This window comes from Melanerpes formicivorus, unplaced genomic scaffold (assembly GCF_026170545.1).
Source record: "Melanerpes formicivorus ecotype bairdi unplaced genomic scaffold, bMelFor1.0.p_v2 SCAF_6, whole genome shotgun sequence".
NCBI lineage: Eukaryota > Metazoa > Chordata > Aves > Piciformes > Picidae > Melanerpes > Melanerpes formicivorus.
The window spans coordinates 25,077,611-25,099,296 of NW_027142358.1; the positions used below are offsets into that span (position 1 = coordinate 25,077,611).

The 21,686-nt window shown below is 40.1% G+C and overlaps 1 protein-coding gene and 1 non-coding gene across 2 annotated transcripts; one reads left to right on the plus strand and one right to left on the minus strand.

Moving 5' to 3' along the window:
- The first annotated feature begins 2,784 nt into the window (after positions 1-2,784).
- TRNAS-UGA (transfer RNA serine (anticodon UGA)) lies at positions 2,785-2,866 on the plus strand. Its single transcript has one exon. It is a non-coding gene; the product is annotated as a tRNA-Ser (tRNA).
- Positions 2,867-8,069: 5,203 nt separating this feature from the next.
- Positions 8,070-21,675, minus strand: DNAJC12 (DnaJ heat shock protein family (Hsp40) member C12). The gene is made up of 5 exons (XM_068140130.1): positions 17,306-21,675; positions 14,267-14,345; positions 11,858-11,997; positions 11,009-11,210; positions 8,070-9,219 (listed from the first exon to the last, which is right to left on the minus strand). Exons 1-5 carry the CDS (start codon positions 17,381-17,383, stop codon positions 9,125-9,127), a joined length of 594 nt encoding a protein of 197 aa, XP_067996231.1. The 5' UTR covers positions 17,384-21,675; the 3' UTR covers positions 8,070-9,124.
- Between the last annotated feature and the right edge of the window lie 11 nt (positions 21,676-21,686).

Here is a 21,686-nt window from a genome sequence, read left to right on the forward strand (position 1 = left end):
TCTGTAGAGAAGTAATTATTTCCATAATTTCCTCATTTTACAGAAGAATTATTCTAACTTGCCAAAAGCTATCACAAATTCTTAATTACAGAAGTGTATTTAATATAATCTCAGTCAAGAGAAGACCCTTGAATGAAGTACAGGAAAAACTTCTCTAGAGTTCTCGGAAACCACTGTACTCAGTACTATTTGGTACAGTACTCTACTGCTTTGTAGAATTAAATGCAAGAATTGTTTCTGGACCCTAAAAAGAAAACCATTTTGATTTTAAGAACATTTTAAATGTATGACTCCCAGTAATACAATGGATTCCCACCACCACCCTCCATTTCTTCCGTGAGAATAACAGAACAAGGCATCTGGAAAGCAATGAAGGTTTATTTTATACACCATGTAGATAAGGAGAATTTTTCCCTCTTACAAACTGTCCTTAATTGTAGAGTATTTACAAATTTTCTGGGTAAATTGTCTGGGTAAAGTAACTTTGTATAAATAGCATAATAGACTCAGGTGCTAACATGTTAACGTTATTGCATAGACCTCTAGGTCATTACACAACCTTAACAAGGAAAAGGCCTTCAATTCATGACCAGAATATATGCCTTAAATTACTGCCCCGACTTATCCTGGAAATATAATTTATTCAGAAGGTGAAGATTTTGTGCAATCAGCCAAGATTTATAAATATCTAACACTTCACTCAAAGCTTCCATTTGCCTGCTGGATGACTGCAAATCACAGTCCTATCCATCATGCATAAGCTGTGAGGGAAATGCACATAAGAAGCACAGGAAGATAAACATATAGTACATAGCATACATTTCTGTCCGAGGCAGGTAAAACACAACAACGGCTGTGACTCAATCCCTTCAGGAAGAGTTAGAACAAATACCCCTGCTTTTCAGGCATAATGGAGCTGATGGGAGCCTTACCCATGCACATAAAACCACAGGGACACCAGCAAAACAGTCCAGATCACTTTGAGTATATGCCTATTACACAAACAACAATTTAAAGATTATTATGACACTAAAATACAGAGTTGGCTAGAGAGAGACAAAGTAGGATAATAAGGACTATTTCATATTTTAATGTTTTTAAGATGTTCATTACCTGAAACACCTTAACAGCAAACAGCATAAACAAACTCTAAATGAAGTTTGATTACTTTTAATATACCCACAATACAAAATACAGAAGATAAAGGAAAAATATTTGCATAATAACAGTAGCATCAAAGGGTGCACAGTTATGTACAAGAAAAATAACAATCACTAGCCTGTAGTATTAAATTTCTGTATCAATCCAGCCTCCTGCCTACTTTAGAAGGATGATTGAAGGTCTGTTGCCACCACAGGCCTGCACGCAGCAAAGATACCAGCTCTATCTCTACAAGTGGCCCATAAACACTGCTGCCGTTGTTTCCAATTGAAACAATACGCATTGACACATTCTTCACTGATTTTCGTAACAGCTGTCTGACAATGACTGCAAGCGAACTTAACTTCCAAGTGCTGATAAACAGTGAAAGAAAAAAGCTGTATTAGCTTAAACAATAAGAAAAGTTTGATAACTATTGAAGGGTCACAAAATGACAGAATTCCTTTAAAAATATAGAAACATCATATGCTTTCTAATGTCTGTATGTCCTCTACATTCCCCAGCCCGGGTTCCAGAGAAAACTCCTCAAAGACTAATTTCATAAGCCTATTTTAAGACCTTTATTAATCCAGCAATATTTTTGGAACTGAGGACTGTTTACAAATTATTAAGAGTGCTTCTTGATCAATAACTCAAACCAAAATAAAAATGCAGGTGGGTGGTGAACAACTGTCAATATCATTCTAGATTTTTTTTTTAAGTGCTCACAAAAGCTATGACCATAGGAGGAAAACTAGTAAAATTCCTACCATAAACAAACCCTGTCAAAAGGATGAAAATTATTATTTTTATCCATTGCAACATAAAGTCCAGTCAGAATCAATTTCCATCATACTACTGTTCACACAAATTACTGTTGCTAGGATAAAAACAAAACCAAAAGAACTACAGTGAATGAGATTACATGTAAAAGCCACAGGATAGAGAACTTCTGAACAGTTGAGAGAACAGATTTACTGAAGATAGGAAAAAAAACTTAAGACAACACCTTTGTAAAAATTAATGCAGTGCCTAACAGTGGCTGTATTCTGCAGCTGGTTCTCCCTGCGTCTTCACTAGCAAATTCAAGTGTGCCTGCAAGTATTCCCTCGAACTTTCACTTCACGAGACGCGGCCTTTGTTTCAAGCTGGAAAACAGAGCAGCATATAAACTGACATTTATTTATCCTGTGATGAATAGCTGCATGGCAACTTTACTCCAGTTATTACCTACGTTAGGAAGGGAACAGTGCCCTGCGAGAGCGGATTTGTAGCAGCGCAGAAAATGAGACATGGCCACCCCGCACCTTTGCGCTGACTCGAGCTGTGAGCACTGGATAGGCAAACACACAAAGCGCCTCTGCTTCGACAACAAGAGCATTTAAAAACCAGAAATCCACCAGCGCCATTCCCGCGGTACCCTCCGGCCGAGCACGTCAATGTTGTGTGACGAGGAAGCACTGAGATGCGCAGGCCATTACGCGCAGAAAACCCCCAGCGCCCTTCTGCCGGGCCCAACAGAGGAGACGGTGTGCGACGGGGAGGTGCAATGTCGCCCATTGGACCTTTACTTGCATGGGGCGGGGAACTGTCGCCGCAGGAGCGCTCTATAAGGAAATCAGCGCAAAACACTGCCTACCACAAGCAGCGATGGCCGAGTGGTTAAGGCGTTGGACTTGAAATCCAATGGGGTCTCCCCGCGCAGGTTCGAACCCTGCTCGCTGCGGCCCGTGGGGGTTCCTTTTTCGTTTGTCATATCTTGTTTTACTCCGTGCCTCATCTTCCTCCTAAACGTGCGTCGGCAGCAACAGGACCAATTCGCTACTATTTTTTTTCTCCTGCACGCACAAACCCTGGAAGTTTTTAAGGCCAGACTGGATGGGGCTCTAAGCAACCTGACCTGCTGTGAGGTGTGCTGTGAGGCCCATGCCAGCGGGGTTGGAACTAGATGATCCTCGAGATCCCTTCCAACCCTGACAATTCTGTGATTCTATCAAGAAGTAAAAGTAGTACCAAAGAAAGCTCTCAGGATGTTTCCAGCAGTGCATCAAAGCACTTGTGATGAACACCACTTGGTGGGGGCAGGAGAAAGGCTCAATGGGATGAGTGTGCTTCCCCCAGCTCACCTTTTAGGTCCTCTGTAGACAAGACAGACACTGTCACGTGCAAAGCTCAGGATCAATTCAATGCATTACACGTGGACACTGTCTTGATTTGCCCAAAGGGCTATTTGTCCAGAGATGGAAAATTTGCAAAAGTAAGAGAAGCCTGGAAAAAAGAAATAGGGTGTTTCCACAGATGTCAAAATAGGCTAGAGTAATAACCACTTTTCTTTCCTCTCTCTCTAAAAGACAAACAAAACCCCAACACAAACACACATGCAAGCTCATTCTTTCTAGCAGCATGTTTTTATTAGTTCAGCCTAATTTAATCAGAAAGCTTTGAAATATCCCTGCCCAGCACAAAATAAAAGAAAGAGGGGACAAACAAACAATTGTTTAAGCTGGCAGCAAAATGAACTTTTCAAAGTGCTCCCTAATAAGGCTTCTAGGGACTTCAGGTTTGGGTGTTTGTTTCTGTTAAGGCACCACAAGCATTAGACACTACATTTTAGAGGAAATCTTAAACTGGTAAATAGCCAACAATGGTACTGTTTAACACGTGGACACAACATTTAGGCATTTTCCTTAAGTTCTCACATGTGAAGGTACATGCCAAGGAGTACTGGAATCAGTATCTCAGACCTTGCAGAAGAAATGGGTTTTTAATTCAAATTACCAACTTAAGCATCATTTGCTTCAGTGTGGCACTCGTGCTACTTTCACCTTAGTCTATTTGTATTCTAACAGCAGCTTAGAATTTGGTGCTTAGACCAGCACAGTATGTTAGGTACTCTGTAAATTATCAATTTTTTAGTGAGTATGCACATTGCAGATTAACTAAAAAAAAAAAAAAAGATATATAATTTATTTTCCACATATAGGGTTTGATGTGTTTTATCAGGCAGGAATTTAAACTCTTCTTTTTTCTTTTATAACTCAAAGATTGCACACACCTTTGTAATCTGGAACAGATGAGAAAAACTTATTTTGTGTAGTGCAGTTTTGGGTAGCATTCAAATTAATAAAATGACAGTATTAAAAGAGTCAAAATATTACACACAGTGAGCAAGCTTTGCACCAAGTCTTTCTTTTCTACTGCATCACTGAAGAAGTTGCCAGGTTTTTCACTGACCGCCTTAAGTGGTTTAGTTCCATAGGAAATGTTCCATTGCTTTAATAGATCTGAAAAAAAAAAAACCACCAACCTAGTAAATACTTTTTAGTAAGCTTGAAACTCTGAGATGTCTTTTTTCACTGGGACCTTGCTGGTGATGGAAATGTCAAATGACCAACAGCAAAAATAAGAGGCCAGTCTGTCATAAAACCAATAAAAATCCCCCGTATCTAAGGAAACATTTGCATTCAGTAAGCCTTTTCTTGAAATTGCTTTTTTCCTAAAATTGGCAGTTGAAAAATAAAAATGAATAGTGAACACCCATGTGATTTTCCACCCTTGCCCTTCAGCAAGATTTATGAAAATGGTCAAGGCACTAAAGGAGAAGAACCATCTGATTTTAGTTAAAGTTACTTTTCTGTAATTACAGAAGAAAGGACTTCCACACATCAGCAGCACTAGTGTTCTGATAGTCTCCTCTTGACTCCTATGCTACAAAACAGAGATTAAAAGTGAGGGAGTTCAAGTGCTACTGCTCTGATCTGCTTGCCTGTTTAAACTTCCTCTGTAAGACTGAGAAAAAGCAGAGCAGTAAAAATCTGGTGCTGGAGTCAAGACCCCAAATGGTACAGATGGGCTTAATATGGTATTTCCCCATGTCTCTACCACTTGGTACAATTTTCCTCCCCAAATCTGGCTCAGGCTCCCTGCACACTACCTTCAGGGATCAATGTGCCCCCAGCCAGCTGAGGAAAGAGATGCTTAAGATGTCTGGGCTCCCTTTTATCATCAGTTATCCACACTGATACAACCAGTCTGATCCTTTGGCAAGGGCAGGCCAAGGATGGACATGGGAATCCCGGGGAAGACTCAGATCCTTTGAAAGAGAGAACCTCAAGTAGTAGAAAGCAGCAGAAACATCCAGGCCTAACCAGCTGGAACAAGCTCTTAGTCGGGTGGAACTTTCTGCTGATTCTCAATATAGTTCAGACAAAGCTGTTGATGAGAATGAGGAGCAGCTGTAAATCCACTATCCAGCATAAATTTGGGGGCTCCATGGAAATTAAGTGCTGGTAAAAAGACCAGCCGTGACAATCCTGACAAAGTAAATTAATTTTCTGTTATTGATGACCAAGAGTAAAACTGCATCTCCCTAGAGAAGCTGTCTGCTTTTGGTTCTAAGAAGCCTTCAGAATTTTCAGAGAAACAGCTTCAACAAAGCAGCCAGCAAATTGTTTTGTCAAAAGCACTGAGAACCACATCATACATCAAGACTGGAAAGCTTCCAAACATCAGCAGCAAATTCAATTTTGTAGAAGTAATGCCTCTCCCTTGCTGCCCTGCCAGAAGATGGGAGCAAGAGCAAACTACAATGACAATGGAATATAGGGAAAGAAACTCTGTTTGCTCCAGCATTCATCACCTGTGACAGGTTATGATAATCCATCAGAGACCTAACACCTGTAGCAATTCCCGGTCTATGTTGTGCACCACTGCAATGGCTCAGGCACAGACCTTTCAGAGCTGGACAAACAGAGCACATGACGAGTCTCATCTTCATTAACATGAGAAAGATAAGACACTAATACAATAAAGGTGAAAGAAGTTACATACAGAGTGCCCAACTTGGGGGGAAGCTTGTCGATTCTTAAAAGAGAATGAGCATGGACACCAGACTGCAATAAAACATCCACTACAAACTAACTGACAGATATCACACCACCTGGTGGGGATAGAGGCTGGCAACTTGCTGAGTTGCTTTATCTTTTGCTGTGTAATTTCATCGGCTTTACAACAGCTTTACTGCTTACCTTCCCAGCAGGATTGTCTCTCATTTCAGGATATGAAAGGGTAAGATAGCGATGTCCATACTCAGGAAATTAAAACTACCTAGTATCTGGTTTAATCATCAGGAGACTTGCTTCTACTGCAGACATAAGAACAAACTGCCATTCCCTCGCCGCCACTCACGCAAGGATGAAAAGAAGCATTCAAGAAATGACCTTATCGATCAGTCAGCATTACTCAGCTGAATTTTAAGTCTGTATTCATCATCAAAAGTTTTACATTGCCACTTGGGCAATATTGTCAAAACAACTTGGCAAATGCTGGCAAACCAAAACGTGTGTGAAGAACTGGAACTCATCACTGATGTTTTATAACCAGCATTTGCACAGTAACAGGTATGACTGCAGTAATTAAAGACATTAATTTTCTGTCATTCACTAACACCCCTCCTCATGATCTTCAGTTTCATTCCAACCCACCACAAACAGCTAGCTAAATAGCTGCTTAATTGCTGATATTGGAAGCCAGCTGATAAAATTTCAGAGACCAGGTTGGATGAGGCCTTGAGCAACCCAGTCAAGTGGGAGGTGTCCCTACCCATGGCAGGGGGGTTGGAACTGGATGATTTTTAAGGACCCTTCCAACCTAAACCATTCTATGAAACCCCACCCCCACAACTACTCTTTTGCAGCTGTTTCCACTTTTGTGTCTTGGCCAGTGATGAATAATGTATAGCAGGCTCTAGTGCCAGAGTTTCAGAACACTTACACCCCCCCCGCTCCAAATATTTAAGCATATATGGTATGTGCCTACCTTTGCAGAGGTCAAGGCATCACATTGCTGTGGATAATGTCATGTCTGACATTTGCTGGATCTTTTCAAGCTACTAGCATAGAAATTTAGTATTTTCTAGGAATACTATATATGTAATTTTAAAAGGATAAAAGAAAGCTATTTATGCTTGAGGAGTAGGCATGAATGATCTAAAGGTGAGTAATGCATCAGATGCTTATTTCTGTCCTTTCTAACATGAGGAAGAACTGGGCTGCCTACTTATTTCAGTTAACTCTTCTTAATGACTTACAGGTCAGATCCCACCAATGCTGTCCAAAACCAAAACAGGCTGCACAGCTTCCTGTTGGTTTCCAGTACCTCTGGATTTGCTCTGCTAGGAATAGGTTGATTCAACTGTATTTAATAACTACAGAAAATTGGATATTTTAAGTTATTCTTCAACTGGGGGGAATGGGGGGTGTTGCAAAAAGAGTCTGTATCAGTGTACTAGAGCATCAGTTAATCTGCCCCCTTCCCTAAACCAAATACAAATCAGAGTACTGGTCTCTAGTAGGTGTGTTGCAAAACATGAGCTCTGCCACTGGCTAAGTCTTCCAAATACCTGCAATTATTCATCCAGAACAAATAGCTAAAGGTGCTTTGCCAAAATAAACTGTGTCATAATTAGCTAATAAATGACATCACTTTTAATGTCATGAAAAATTAGTTTCTGTTCAAAGGTCTGTTGTATGCTCACTTCTCAAGGGAAGTTAGCTAAATTATCCACCCAACTACCTTAAGAGCAAATAAAATGGGGAGAGGAGAATCTCAGCTGCCATCTGATTCCAAGTATTTCAGCTGGTTGCAGTTCCATCTTGTTCAAGAGAGAGAAATTGTACCCTATTATGTTGGATCCTTTGCAGGGTCCCACTGGCAAGCATTTGTGTTACAGTTTACAGCAAATAGGCACCAAACAGAAGAAACATAGCAGGTCAGTTAGCACAGGAGAGCCAAACATCACTCCAGGGAGAGACAGGCATCATAGTTGGACTTTCTTAAGCTTGGACCAACTGAGAGGACAAATACCAAGAAATTCAAATAGATCTCTGTGGTGGGTAGAAGGCTTCAATGTAAAAATTGAAAACAACTCCTTGGGGTATGAATGTGGTTTTATTTGTTGCAGATGGAAATTCTTGATTGCATAAAACCAGAAGGCCAATACCTAACATTTTATCCCTGTTTACAAACAAGAAAGCAAATACAAAATAAATACAACAGAGAAATTGAGAGTTGCCCAAAATACCAAAAACTTTTCGTGTGAGATTCTGTAGGCATTAAAGCTGACTGGCCAGATTCTTCATTCCTCACCACACAAAGCCCTGACAAAACTGTCTGCAAGGCCAGAGCAGGGAGGGAAATTACTATTAAACCATAGAACAATGTTGGCACATATACAAGAGCTCTCATTTTTCCACCAATAAATCTTAAAAAGCAAAAAGGTTCTAACTAGAGAAGCAAAGTTTTGGAAACTGCCTTCCAAAATAAATAGCTGGTAAAGAAACATACCTGAAAGTAACTGATTTTTAAGAATGCTTGCTCTCAGTGACCTTCTTGGACAACAAGAAGGTTATTTAATCTATATTGTAAGACCACAATTCTCAACAAGTTCAGTTTGTAATACTGTCATGCAAGTGTGCATTATAAATCCTTACACTAAGTCCCATGCAATGCAGAAGTGAAGCAGACTGCATAATTTAGAAATAAGCAGTTTTGTTTATTGTTTAATGTTCATTGCAGTGTAGCTTTTGGAAGATCAGCACTGAACAAGATGATGAGCTGCAATCTTTGCACCGACTTTGCATTCTACCAGTAGTACATGCTTTGTAACATCACAGAATTGAGAACACTATTACTCCATACACAGTATTGAAGAATACAAGAGACAATATAAAAGATGTTAGATAACTTTGCAAAATCACTTTGTTAATACTGAAATGGACCTTGCTTATTAAGTGTGCCTATTAAACATTAAGACTCCATCTCTAACGCTTATAGCATGTGTTAACAAATCAGGATTCAGACACTTATTTCAACAATGCTGACATCACAATAAATGAATACAGAACACAAATAACTTATAAGTGCTGATAAAAAGGAATACTGAACTGATGAACAGATGATCCCATGTTCTGGTCTACTCTGCATTTCAGATCTCATAGTTTCTGAATTTCCTCAGAAGCTCTGATGGGGCATCCCCTGACCAGCGGAAACGCAAGTGCCAGCTATTTCCCTCTGAAAATCCTGGGAAAAAGAGAAAAACAAGTCAATTACTATAAACATGCATGAAACTAAGCTGTTTGAAATAATATTTCATAATCTTCCCCTCAAGGAAAACAAAAAAAAAAAAATCAATTGCTTCCAGTGCTCTTGGCACCATTTGAACAAGAACTCAAGCTAAAATGAAACCTCAGCTGGAAAGAGTCCAAAGGAGAACCACAGGAGTGATGGTAGTCCAGAAAAGAGCATGTACAAAGGAAAACTGAACATACTGCTTTTGTTTAATCTAAAGAGGAAGAGAGAGAAGGTGACATGATAAACATTTGAGTATGTGAAAAGCAGCAGCGTGGAGGGGAGGTACAATTAGCACTTTTTACATACAAAGGAGTTTTTCAAACCCTGCAATTTAATCTTTTTTAGCACTTATGGGCTGTTGATACTAAAATTGTATATTCCTGTATGAGGAAACTTAGTGTTAAAATCTCTTATTCAGGCTAAAACAGCTATGTGGTTTTGTAGTCCATAACTTTAACTGACCAGTAGACAGGAACTGAAAATAGCCCAGATTAAAAGTGGAATCCAACATAATAGATTTTCCTGGAGCAAAGCAAAAGCACTATCAACATCCAAACATCAAGTATGGACACTGATGTGCATAGAGTACCTAAAAAGATATTCTAATATTAACATTAAAAAATATATATACTATATTATCAATAAATATAAATATATGCCCAGTGGATAAATTAAGTAGGCATTTGATGAGTTTGGTATTTCTCCCATTCACATCCATGGAAATTAAATCAAAATTTTACAAACTAAAGAGAAAGAAGATGCCTGCAAAGAAATCTCACCATTAAAAGGAATAAAATGATGCTTTCTTTCCTTGGAAATGTTACTGCTCTAAAAAAGATGTGGTGATGATTTAATTACAAAACAAATAAGTAAAAAAAAATAACAATCAGTATAATGCCCTGGAGCACAATTATTAAATACAAGCTTTTAATGTATGCCACCCTTACATTTGTGTGTAGCATTTCCGTATCTCTTTTCTGCATTCCACAAGTGTTTGGGATTAAATTAGGTTTTGCTCTGCTCACAGTTCAATTTCATTTCACATGTGACCAGGGTGGGAAGAAATGACTAGACTTTGTTTAATACTAACTCTGGTAACAAAGGCCTAAATTCCTGAAGGACCAAGCAGAACAGAGAGTGGCCCGTGGTGTAAGTCAACCTTGATTCAGGCACAGAAGCTTGAACAACAGACAGAAAACACTACCTGCACAGGTGCATGCAACACCTGCTTCATGCACTATTATTACAAAAGAAGCCTTCAAGTCCCAATTTTTAGTCCTCATTAATTCATTGGATGCAAACTGTGCAGAAGTACTGAATGCTGGATAGCAATAACAACAAAAAAGTCTTTCATTCAATAGTTTTACAATTTTTGTGTGTGTTTTTAAATGTTTATGTGTGTTTTGGTTGGGTTTTTTCTCCCCCAATCACTGAAAATAGTTCCCCACCCACCCTTTTCCCTTCTCCCACCCCCACATTGTGATATAGCACCAAAACTGAACTTTCCATTTTGTTTTTTTCCTTCTCATTTTTGGTTTTATTAGTAAAAGGGAGAAAGCCTGAAAGCTTCAAAATTAAATTAAAAACAAAATCAAACCCCCAACCCAAAAACCACATTGCAAAAAAAAGCTACCCATTAAACATACTATATTGGAAAAGAACTTCTCACAACTAAAAATCAGCATTTTTGGCCAATCCCTGGATAGTGCAATTTTCTGTAACCACTGTTTTCCCTTACTTGCAGAGTCTGGATTCTTGGAAGACTGTGGTTTCACATCAGGAACTGCAACATCTTCTTGCTCTCCATTCCCATCTGACAACCCACCTTCATTGTTTTCAGGCTGTTGGGTCCAAATCTCATCAGTTGTATTACTGCTATTATTCAAGTCAGGAGCTTCCAGCATTTGGTCCTTCTTACTTTGGACAGCCCAGTGCATTGACTAAAGAAATGCAAAAATAACAAAGAACTAATTTCTCTGCTTGAAGAGAGTTCCAATTAATTTGTCTTTTCTTTCTTACGCTCTTGAAATAATTGGTTAAATCAAGCACAGTAGAAAGAAGCTTGCAGGTGAGTGGGACAGAGGAAAGCATGGTTACACACTGCAAAGAGCTTTTGAGAAGATAACTCCAAGTCTTTGAAGCCCAGGGTTGCAAGGAACCCATCTTCTCAATTTTGCAGTGAGGTCATTATTTAATCAGGTAGCATGAAAACCTACCTGATAAGCAATGTAACAAAAGGAGAATACATTACACAAAGATCCTAGCTTTAATCTAGCTTTGAAAAGTAATAAAAGGTTCCTACAAAAGCAAAGTGTGCTGAAGCATTGGAAAAGTGCTCTGAAGTTACACTTCATAAGTGCACAAAAAAGCAGCAACTTGCTAAATTCACTTGAAAAGCACAGCCCTCCAATTTTTCCTACATTTCCTTAACATTCTTAGTGAAAGAAGACTCTGCTCTAATCCCATCTCCAAAACCCAACACTGCATCAGAAGTGTTGAAACTCATCCCCTCGCTCACCACAACTCTTTCTCTGGATCAGCCCTACCTCCCCGGGCTTCTGAAGGGCCAAAACTAGACACCACCAACCGTTTTCACAGACTGGCTGAGGGCCTCCCACTGCTGGAAGGGAATGGTAATTTTGCTCCGTCGCCAGTAATCATACCGCGCTCGACTCTCTTCATCAGTAAGAACCTCCTTAGCTTGCTGCAGCTTCTGGAAATTCTCCACTAGGACACAAACCAAGAAGATAAAAAAAATCCAGTATTTGCTTTCAAATAAATTAATTCAGGTATGAAAGGGGTGCTGCCAATAATGACTTAGAGCAAACTGAATAGAGGAAACAAGAAGGAGAACTTAGTGACATCGGTATATGGTTGTTTTGCTTACAGCTTTGCAGTTTTAGCAGGCTTTAAGATCGCATCACCTGTTGGGGACAACTGCTAGCATTTTCTAATGGCAGCTAAACAGCTTGTTTGTCCATCCCCTGCAGACGACCTTTGAAAGGGAAATTAAACTTAAGCAGCAGTGCTTAGAGGAAACACACGTCCACAGCAGCAAGGAAGCCAGAGCAAAGCACAACACCCAGAAAACATGAGCAGGGGAGAAAAAGACAAGCAAAATGGACAAGCAAGAGGCACCTAAACAAGGTACAAATTAAGTAACTTGTGCATATTATTAGGTATGTTTTCTACGCATGCTGAAATGCTGTCTTGAATGCCAGATTGCATGAATCAGAGCTCATCCTTCTCCCCTCATGGTAATTTTTTATTAAAGGGTTACTAAGGATTCAGCTGCATGTTACTATTTGTGGAAAGGTTATAAAGATTTGGATTGTAATTGATGAGTCACCTATGCTAAAGTGATCTATTATTATTATTCATTTATTCCAGTTTACAAATTAGAGAAATTTCTTTGACACACACAAGCCCAAACACTAATCAAAATTGAGAACTATAAATCAAACAGGCAACAGATGGAGGGGGCAGGCAGTTCTATTACATTTCTTTTATCTAGTGTGACTAATTTTCAACAAATAAAAGGTCTATTTTAATTACACTTTACTGAGTGTTTAGCTGATGAAATTTTAAAAAGTATACACTTTCACTGCAAAAATGTATTTAACAAATACAGCATGTTCAGGTAAACAGAGCATAAACTGTTTCTTCATGATAAGCAAAGCTGCTTCAGGATTCAGCACTTGGCCTCCCTTTTTGATTTACTTCGTTCAAATTAATTGGGGGATGGGATGGAGGGGACTGGACTACAGGGTGGTACAGGCAGGCCAGTACCATGCACTGGAATAGCCTTTTGCTTCCCTGCTGCAATAGGCAGAATTTTCTGCAGACAAAGATGATTCCAGTGGTTTCACTGAGACTTGAGCTATCATTTTGAAGAAATTAAGGCTTAGTGATGCTATTGTTACCAGGTGGAGAATGGTCTCTCAAGCACCAAGGGTCAGGGGTTTCCTTGTCAGGGAACTGCAAAGTGAAGAATCCCACCTATTCCACCTTATAACAAGCTCCAACCCCCCATGCCTCTGTCAGCTCTCTGACCCCAGGCCAGGAGGACACCTCAATAAGGAAAGCCAAGCCCTGCTGAGGAGTGCAAGTCTCATTTAACATCTGCTACATTCCCAGCTCAGCTTTCTCAGAGGAGGGTGTGGATGAGGTCAAGCTCACACAGGCTATGGTGTTCATTTTGTGTTTGTGTTGCTCAGTTTATGGTTGAACTAATAGGAAGAATCCAAAGGAAAAGTTTTGTGCATTAATCAAGATGAGAGGCATATTTGTTTTGAAAGAGATTTTTGATGGGGCCCACAATTACAATGAGAACAGTTACCTTTATTATAAGAACAAACTATTTAGAGATCAGTGAGCCCCAAGGAGAGCCATCATGTGGTGATGAATGGGACAGACTGTTGCCAGATAACATGAGTGCTGCTCCATCAGTACACGTATGATGAACTGCACACTTCAGTAACTAATGATAGCTGCTGTTCTGCAAACAGATGGCTACTCGCGTGGTGCTGGCCTCTCCTTATTTCCAGTCATTAAATTACATTACAAGAAGCCACAGTACATTTAATGTGTTCATGATGGCTTTGTTCATGGAAGCAAATTAACTTGTTGACGCAAGTATGGTACTTGGAATACCACAGAGCATGAAAGCAGGCCAACTTCACAGGTCTAGAAAGGGAAACACTGAATAAATAATTTTCTGGATTAAAAGATGTTCTCCCATACAAAGAAAAAAACTAAAAAACCACCCAACCAACAACAGATCCAAGAAGTGTCTTCTTGCTTTATCACCTCGGAGTGCACAAGTGTTAGAAAAGAGCTTGCTATTTAAGTACCACATTCAGTATACATGACAACTTCAATATCTTGGAGAAAAGTAATACTTAGTAAAGGTTTAAGGATGAATTTAGTATCTTAGTCATGGTAATCAAAAAAAAGGGAAAAAATATTTTAAAACAGAGATGAATACATAACATACCTGCTTCAGGGTTTCCAGGATGTTTGTCAGGGTGACATTCAAGGGCTTTAATCTTATACTCTGCAAGAATTTGTTCAACCTAAACAGAATGTTGAGACTTAAGTGAGTAAAGACACACACAAAGATGTTCAATTATGCTTTTGGAAAGGGTTTCAAAGGAACAATGAAGAATGCTCCAAGGCTTTTTTCCCCACTCAGCTTCAGAGGCCTTAGTACAAGCAAATTAGGTAACAATCCTCTGCCAGTGACACTGCTTATTTTTAACTTACCCTTGGTTTTCTAAAGCTCAGTCACCCAATATTCCAAGTTGGCTTTAAGAAAACTGTGTAAAGACTGTGTGTGCAAAATGCTTTCCTCATATTTGATCACACAGGCAAAATGCAGCAGCTCAGATAGGATCACAGAATTGACCTTTAAGATCATCCAGTCAAACCATTCTCTAACTCTACCAAGGCTGGTGCTAAACCACGTCTCAGCACCACATCTCTGCTTCTCTGAAACACCTCCAGGGATGGGGAGTCAACCATCTCCCTAGGAGGAGGTACTCTTCACTTTATTTAATCAACTCTAACTTTTAATGAAGTTTTGCTGCAACAAGCAAAGACCTTCTGTATTGCTGAAGATCAATTTGCAGGATTGGCTGCCTTTCTCCATAGAATCATGGAATGTCAGAATCAACCCGGTTGGAAAAGACCTCAGAGATCATCAAGTTCAACCTGTCACCCAAGACCTCAATATCCTCTTCATGAGAAATTGAGCTAGTACCACATCATTTCTCCATCTTGGATGCCTCAAAGCTAGACAAATAGCTTGTAGACAACTTCTTGTAAAGTCAATTTGCTGTGGAAAAAAGTTGATTTGGAATAGAATAAACTCACAATCAATATTAGAATACTGGCACATATTATATGTTGGTTAATTACAAGTTCACTCACAGTTTATAGCACCACAAAGGATTACAACCACTGGGAAAGCAAAGACATATTAATAGTTAACAAAGTAACAAAATACAGGAAATGACTGGAGTGGCCATCAGCTTAGATTTTGAAGTGTTCGTATTTTTTCAAAGCATCTTGGCTTCTCATGAAAATTCAGAACCAAAACTTCTTTATACCATTCCAGCACAGATCAAGTTTTCACAAGAGTTTGCCCTGAAATATTAGCTATTTTTCCTGTGCTAAGAGGCTGTCTATATACATTTCTCATCCTCCAAACTCTGATAAAGCCATATACAAGCTAAGTTACTTATTTGAAAATTAAGACTCATAACATTTTTTGTTTAGAATAAAGTTACACCTAGCTGGCCAAAGTTTGTTGCAACATGCTGGGGAGAAAAAGTGGTCTATAGTGGTATTCTTAGAATTCTACACTTTTCACTCTCCTCAGGAACTTCTTCCAAAGGGACAAGGTAGTCAGCAAAACACTTGAAAATATATATATATTATACATAGAACTTGCTGAAACTGGTTACTGTAGAGCTGGCTGCTATCTCTAACCTTAGTTAATATAAAGGGGAACTTTAAAGTTAAAATATATACAGCAGCAGAGGGGTAGTGCAGAAGCCTTCAGATTAAACAACCATCAGTAGAAGGAAAATTTTACAGAAGTTTGATACAAAATATATGAAGTTTCTGTAAAACATTCAATGAGATGTTTTACCAAGAAAGGTATCCAATAGACACTATATATGAATAGCACTGCCCTGGGAAGAAGGATGTAGATTACATCTCCTCTCTTCCTCTCAAGTCTGAAGATGAACTAGGTATCCATGACCTCAATTCTACAAGAAGCTGAGAATGAACATGAGTGTTTACTTGAATACAGGGGGACATCTGTAGAAATTGAGGCTGTTGTGCTTAAATACCACTCCCAAGTCAAAAATAGTCTAGAAACATCTGCTCCTTTTCCCAACAAGTAACACTTGATGGATTATTTTTCAGGTGCCATTCATTCCATCATTTTCATTTCATTTCTAAGCAATTTGAAAAGTTCTTACCATATGTACTCGCACTGCTCATTAATTGCTGACCCGTTAAGGAATTATTAGTGTGAGGCAGAAAATGAGAAGCAGCAGCTGTTAAAGAAGCCTGCAGAGAAATTTTAACATCGCCCTCTGCTGGAATGTCTTTTTGGGAGCTACCTCAGGAGAGGCGCTGAACTGCCTTCAGTAACAGACCGAACAGGCTTTACTAACCAGCACACTTGCAGAGGGATGAGATGACCGATGAAATTTACTGGGAAGAATACAGCTTTTCTCCACACTGAGGGTATCCTCCATTACAGCCAACACTCCTTTTCCAAAAATCGAATTGCGATTCCAGTCAATATAAAAAATTGACTTACAACTATTAGCAAACCACTGACACAAGAGTATCTAAACATGGTATAAGACACCTTTTGGAAGAACACTTGTTTTAACTATGAGTCATTCAGCAACTGTTTAGCCAGATCTCATTGCAAAGTATCTACCTGATACTAAAACAAATTAATAAAACTAGTACTTGACTATAATTAGCATATTTAATTAATTAATATGATGAATGAAAAAGATATGTGATTTTGGGGGGCTCCTCCCAAGCAATGAATACACAAACTGAGAAACTCAACAGTATTATCAGTGACTTACAGCTGTGAACATTCATTGTATTAGTTGCATATACATCTTTTTTTCATCTTTTAAAATGGAAAAAAAATCCAAACTATCATTTGAATGTTGTCAAGTGTTGGCTTATGATTCATAACTGTATCACATGTTGAACTGAACTAATAAATAAGCCATTATTTCAGCAGTATCTACAATATGATCTTGATTTCTAAGACACTTTTAATATAAACCTTTTCTAGGCTCTTATTATCAGTATACAGATCAGAAGAGAGAGCTTTACAAAAGGAGACACTAAAAGCTGGCAAGAAAGCAGGTTCCCGACGCATTTCTAACTGTCCTGCTTACAAAGATAACCAACTCCAGATCCGTGCTGCAGACTGGCAAGTGCATTCGAAACGTTATTAACCTGAGGGGGAGGTGGGGCAGGCTCTTACCGTAGATAGTTCATCGCATCCTAGCAAGTTGTAGTAATCTTCCAAGTCACCCGGTCTGCAGTTCAGAACTGCATCCATCTGGGCTGCTCCAGAAGGCTTTGTCCAGCCGTGACACAGAGGCTGTGGAATAGGATCTCAATATCGAGCTCGCACACGGGTTTAAAAGTAGCCCGGGGGAACAAGCCGCTTGCACTCGCGTCTGCCGCTCTCCAGTGCTTTTAAAGGCTGCCAGCTGACGCATACATTTTCTGCAGCTCCCTGCCTGCCATTGGCCCCCGCAGGATACCAATCCGGCTGCATGAACCTGTGGGTGGCAGTGCTCCCTGGGACTTGTAGTTGCCAGGTCACTTCAGCATTGAGCCGCTAGAATCGCCCGGACTGAAAAGACTTGGGATAATGTCTAAAAATCTATCAACAGTTAACATTTAGATCAGACCATCACACGTAGAGCCACCTCAAATCAGTCACTTAGAGGCTTTCCTGTCCCTGAGCCTACAGGCACTTAAACATAATACCCTAAGAATACACTAAAATAAACACACATAGTGCTCTTCAATAACAAACAGTTCTTGTACATGAATTGCATGTCTGACAAAATTAAGACTACACCACCACAAAATACTACCATCTATCAGAGACTCTCATGCAAAATTACTTCCAAATTTTATCTTGAAGGTCTGTATTGTGTGCAAAACACTCATTCTAAAACTCACTCTACATTGTACTTAAATATCTTTAATTTTGAACTCTGATCAAGGCCTCAGTCCAACAAAGTCTGTAGATATTCAACTCTAGTGTCTTCTGTGATTAAAATGGTTACTTCCTACATATAATAGTAACCACTTGCTGAAGTTTTTCTTCTGGAACCTAAGAAGGTTCTCATCCCTGCAAGAGCTTTATAATCCAAGATGTTTCATATCACTAAGTGCTGCTGTTTAACACCTAGAAATGGTTGTGCAGTGTTAGATGCAGTAACCTAGTCAGAATGCAGAAGATACAGAGGGTGTGTCCAGAGCTAGAATAGATGTGTATTGGACACTCAGATCTGTTATATAGCCAGTATTTAATAACAGCTGCATTTACAAGTCTTTGATTTTATTAGCTATATTACTAATCTCCTGGAATTATCTACATATAATACTACTTCCACTGCTTTCTCTTCAAGGATGTATTCATAGTTTCATAGTTCCATTCAGGGTTGGAAGGGACCACAAGGATCATCTAGTTCCAACCCCCCTGCCATGGGCAGGGACATCCTACACTAGATCAGGCTGGCCAGAGCCTCATCCAGCCTGCTCTTAAACACCCCCAGGGACGGGGCCTCGACCACCTCCCTGGACAACCCATTCCAGGGTCTCACCACTCTCATGGTGAAGGTATGTTCCAGATGGCCTATTAAGATCATAAAATAGATAAAGCAAAAGAAACAGTAATATTAAACAGAAAAGCAGAAGCCTCAGTGAAAGTGCTTAAATCTGTTAGAAAACACTACTCCCATGTTTCTGGGTAAATAATAGTTTTGCTTTCTCAACAAAGTGGAAGAATTAGCAATTACAAATCTCTCCCTTTCCTCCATTTGCCAAGGAAAAATAAAAAAACCAAACAGGGCGAAAAATAAAATAAAGGCTTTTAGCAAGAGATCATGTAAATATTTAAATAGACTGCACTTTGTGGGAGGATAAAAAACAAACAGCTGTCTCTCTTCCCAACAGCACTCCTGACATACTGTTCCTGGCCAAGTGTTTCTGACATATTTGTGTAAGGGAAAAGGAAAAGCTCTTTAACCCTGTTCCCCTCCAGATTTCAGGAGCTCTTTCCATAGGTGAATTGCACGCCCAAGAGCCGAACTCGGATGACAAAATGCTGAGACTGGCAAGCTGCTTGTTCACTAGCAATTTGCTTGCTGAAGCCTTGATCCCGCCTATACTCGTCTGTTCAGACCAAACAGACAGGGGCTTTGATTTGAACTGCAGCAATAACAGTGCTTTTGTCCCCCTCCTCAGGTGATTTCCAGCATTTGGGGCATAAAGGGTCCCACAGCGCAATCTAACGGTTTGCATGCGTGGGACACAATATACTGATACTGAATAACAGCTGAGACTTTCAGTGCTCCTACTGACTTCAGTGGAAGAACTCACAGAGTAAAGCATCATTAAAAAAAAAAAATATCAAGACAACCTTTATGCAATATGCAGAAAAAAAAAAAAAAAAAAGAGCTTGCCTTCAGGACATGAACTTTCTTTGAAAGATAATCACAGTGCAGGAGATAGCACAGCCGATGTGTCTATGTGTTTTGGTTAGTATTGCTCAGAACAAACAAACAGCACTGAAAGTGAGGAAATCTCATCCCTCTCTGCACCCAACCACAGACAAAACCTTTCTATTCATTCCTAACACATCATCAAGAATTTTGCTTGTTTAGAGCCCAGAGGAAAACCAAATTCTGGTTCAGTGTAACAGGAAGTTTAACGTCAACTAGTGAAAGGTACAAATATAAATGAACCTTTAAATAAACCAGCAAAACTTGGAAATCCCCATTTGCATTTATTCCTATAAAATACATCTTCCATCAGTTGTTCTTCTAAACTGACTTTAGTTGTTTTGTCACAAGAGCAGAGTATCCATTTTCAAGAAGTTCAAGGCACAATACAACTCAAATTGAGTTTTGTATTTCACACTCCACGCTTGTCCCCACCAATGCTCAGAGCCGCAGACACAAAGGACCTCACCACTACCACAGTGACTTCCCAATTTCACGGTAACTACAACATCATTAATATGTACAAATCATTGCAACATTAGCATCAGCTTGAGGACCCTTGAATCACTTCCTCATCGAAGCCTTTGCAGAAAGCTTTCAATTATACACCCATATCACTTCCGTATTTCCTTCCTGAGAGCAATCTTCACATAAATAAGCACCAAAACATTAAGGCCACAGTTCTCCTTTGTATGCTGACAAAAGCATCTTGTACATGCATTTTAAGAAATCTGAATCTTGCCTCAGCTTCAGTAAGGAAAATGAATGCTTGCAGACAAATTTGCACAGAATAAAATCCCAAATGTTCTGATGCACATCTGGTTACTTCATAGCTTGGTTGTGAGATACAAGTAGTATGAGAAATGGTGTGTGCGTCTTTTGGGGAACTATTAATAACTGAAAGAACCAGGGGGAAAAGTATTCTCCCTCTACAAAACAAGTCATCTATCTATACAATAATCCCTTTGAAACAACAAAAAAAAAAAAAAAAAACCCACATATAAGCTACTTTGCATTAAAGTTTTCTAAAAAGCTGATGGCATTAAGGCCTGCAAGGAAGAAATTCTACCTAATCTTGGTCTTGCCCCTGAACTTTGAAATTCAGTTGCATTAAAGTCAGTAAATAATTTGGGATGTTAAGCAGCAGCATTGAACAAAGTAATAGTTAAAATTCATATCCACAAAGCTTAGATCTTGTTTCTGCGTTGGTAGAAATCCTGGAAAATGGCTTAGTTCTATCAAGGCAAGACTTCCAGGTAGAAAGACACTGCAAGAACGCCCACGTCTGGTACCTCCTACTTACTTCACTGTGAGTCTACGATTCACCATCGCGGCTGCCTTTAAGGATTGTCTCACAACTCTTGCTGTAACCATCAGGTCTGTTCTACGGTACATGGGCTCCAGTCTTACAACAGCCTTTGTACGGACAGGTACTGAATTCCCCACCCCCTCAATCCTTCCTGTGTCTCAGAATTCAAGCACCACACTGATACATTTAAGCACCTGTATCAGAAGTTCAGCCTGCAGGTGCAAAGCCAGCGTCCCCGGCAGGAGGTGTGAGCCTGCAGGTTTATCTCCCTGCACGGAAGAGCCACCTCATCTCTCTCGGTAAGGCTGCCTGGCCGGCAAACGAGCTCGCCCGTGTGTCCTGGTGGGGTTCACCTCACCAAAAGCCTACAGCTCCGTGGCAGCCCAACAACGTGCGGTCGCGATGTGGAGCCTGGGCCAGGAAACACCGTTTGTTCTGGGAAAACACCTTCTCTATCCGGTATTTCGAGCACCGTGACGGAGACACGACCGTTTCCCATGACTCTTGACAAGAGAACTACCGAGACCCGCCACGCCCCTCCACAACCACCATTTGCTAGGAGTGTCCCAGCGGAGGAGAGCTCTGCGGACGGAGCCTGAGATGGGGGTGAGAAGGAAGGGGAAAATAGACCGACAAAGCACGGTGTTCCTTCTGCCACCCTGCGCACAGCAGAACGAGGATAAAGCCGCGCCAGCGCGGGGCGGGAACCGGGCCGGGGCGGGCCTGGCACAGGTCTCAGCGTTCCCTCCTCTGCCGCCGCGCTGCTCCCCTGTGCCTCCTGAGCGAGGCCTGCCTGGGGACAGGCGACCACG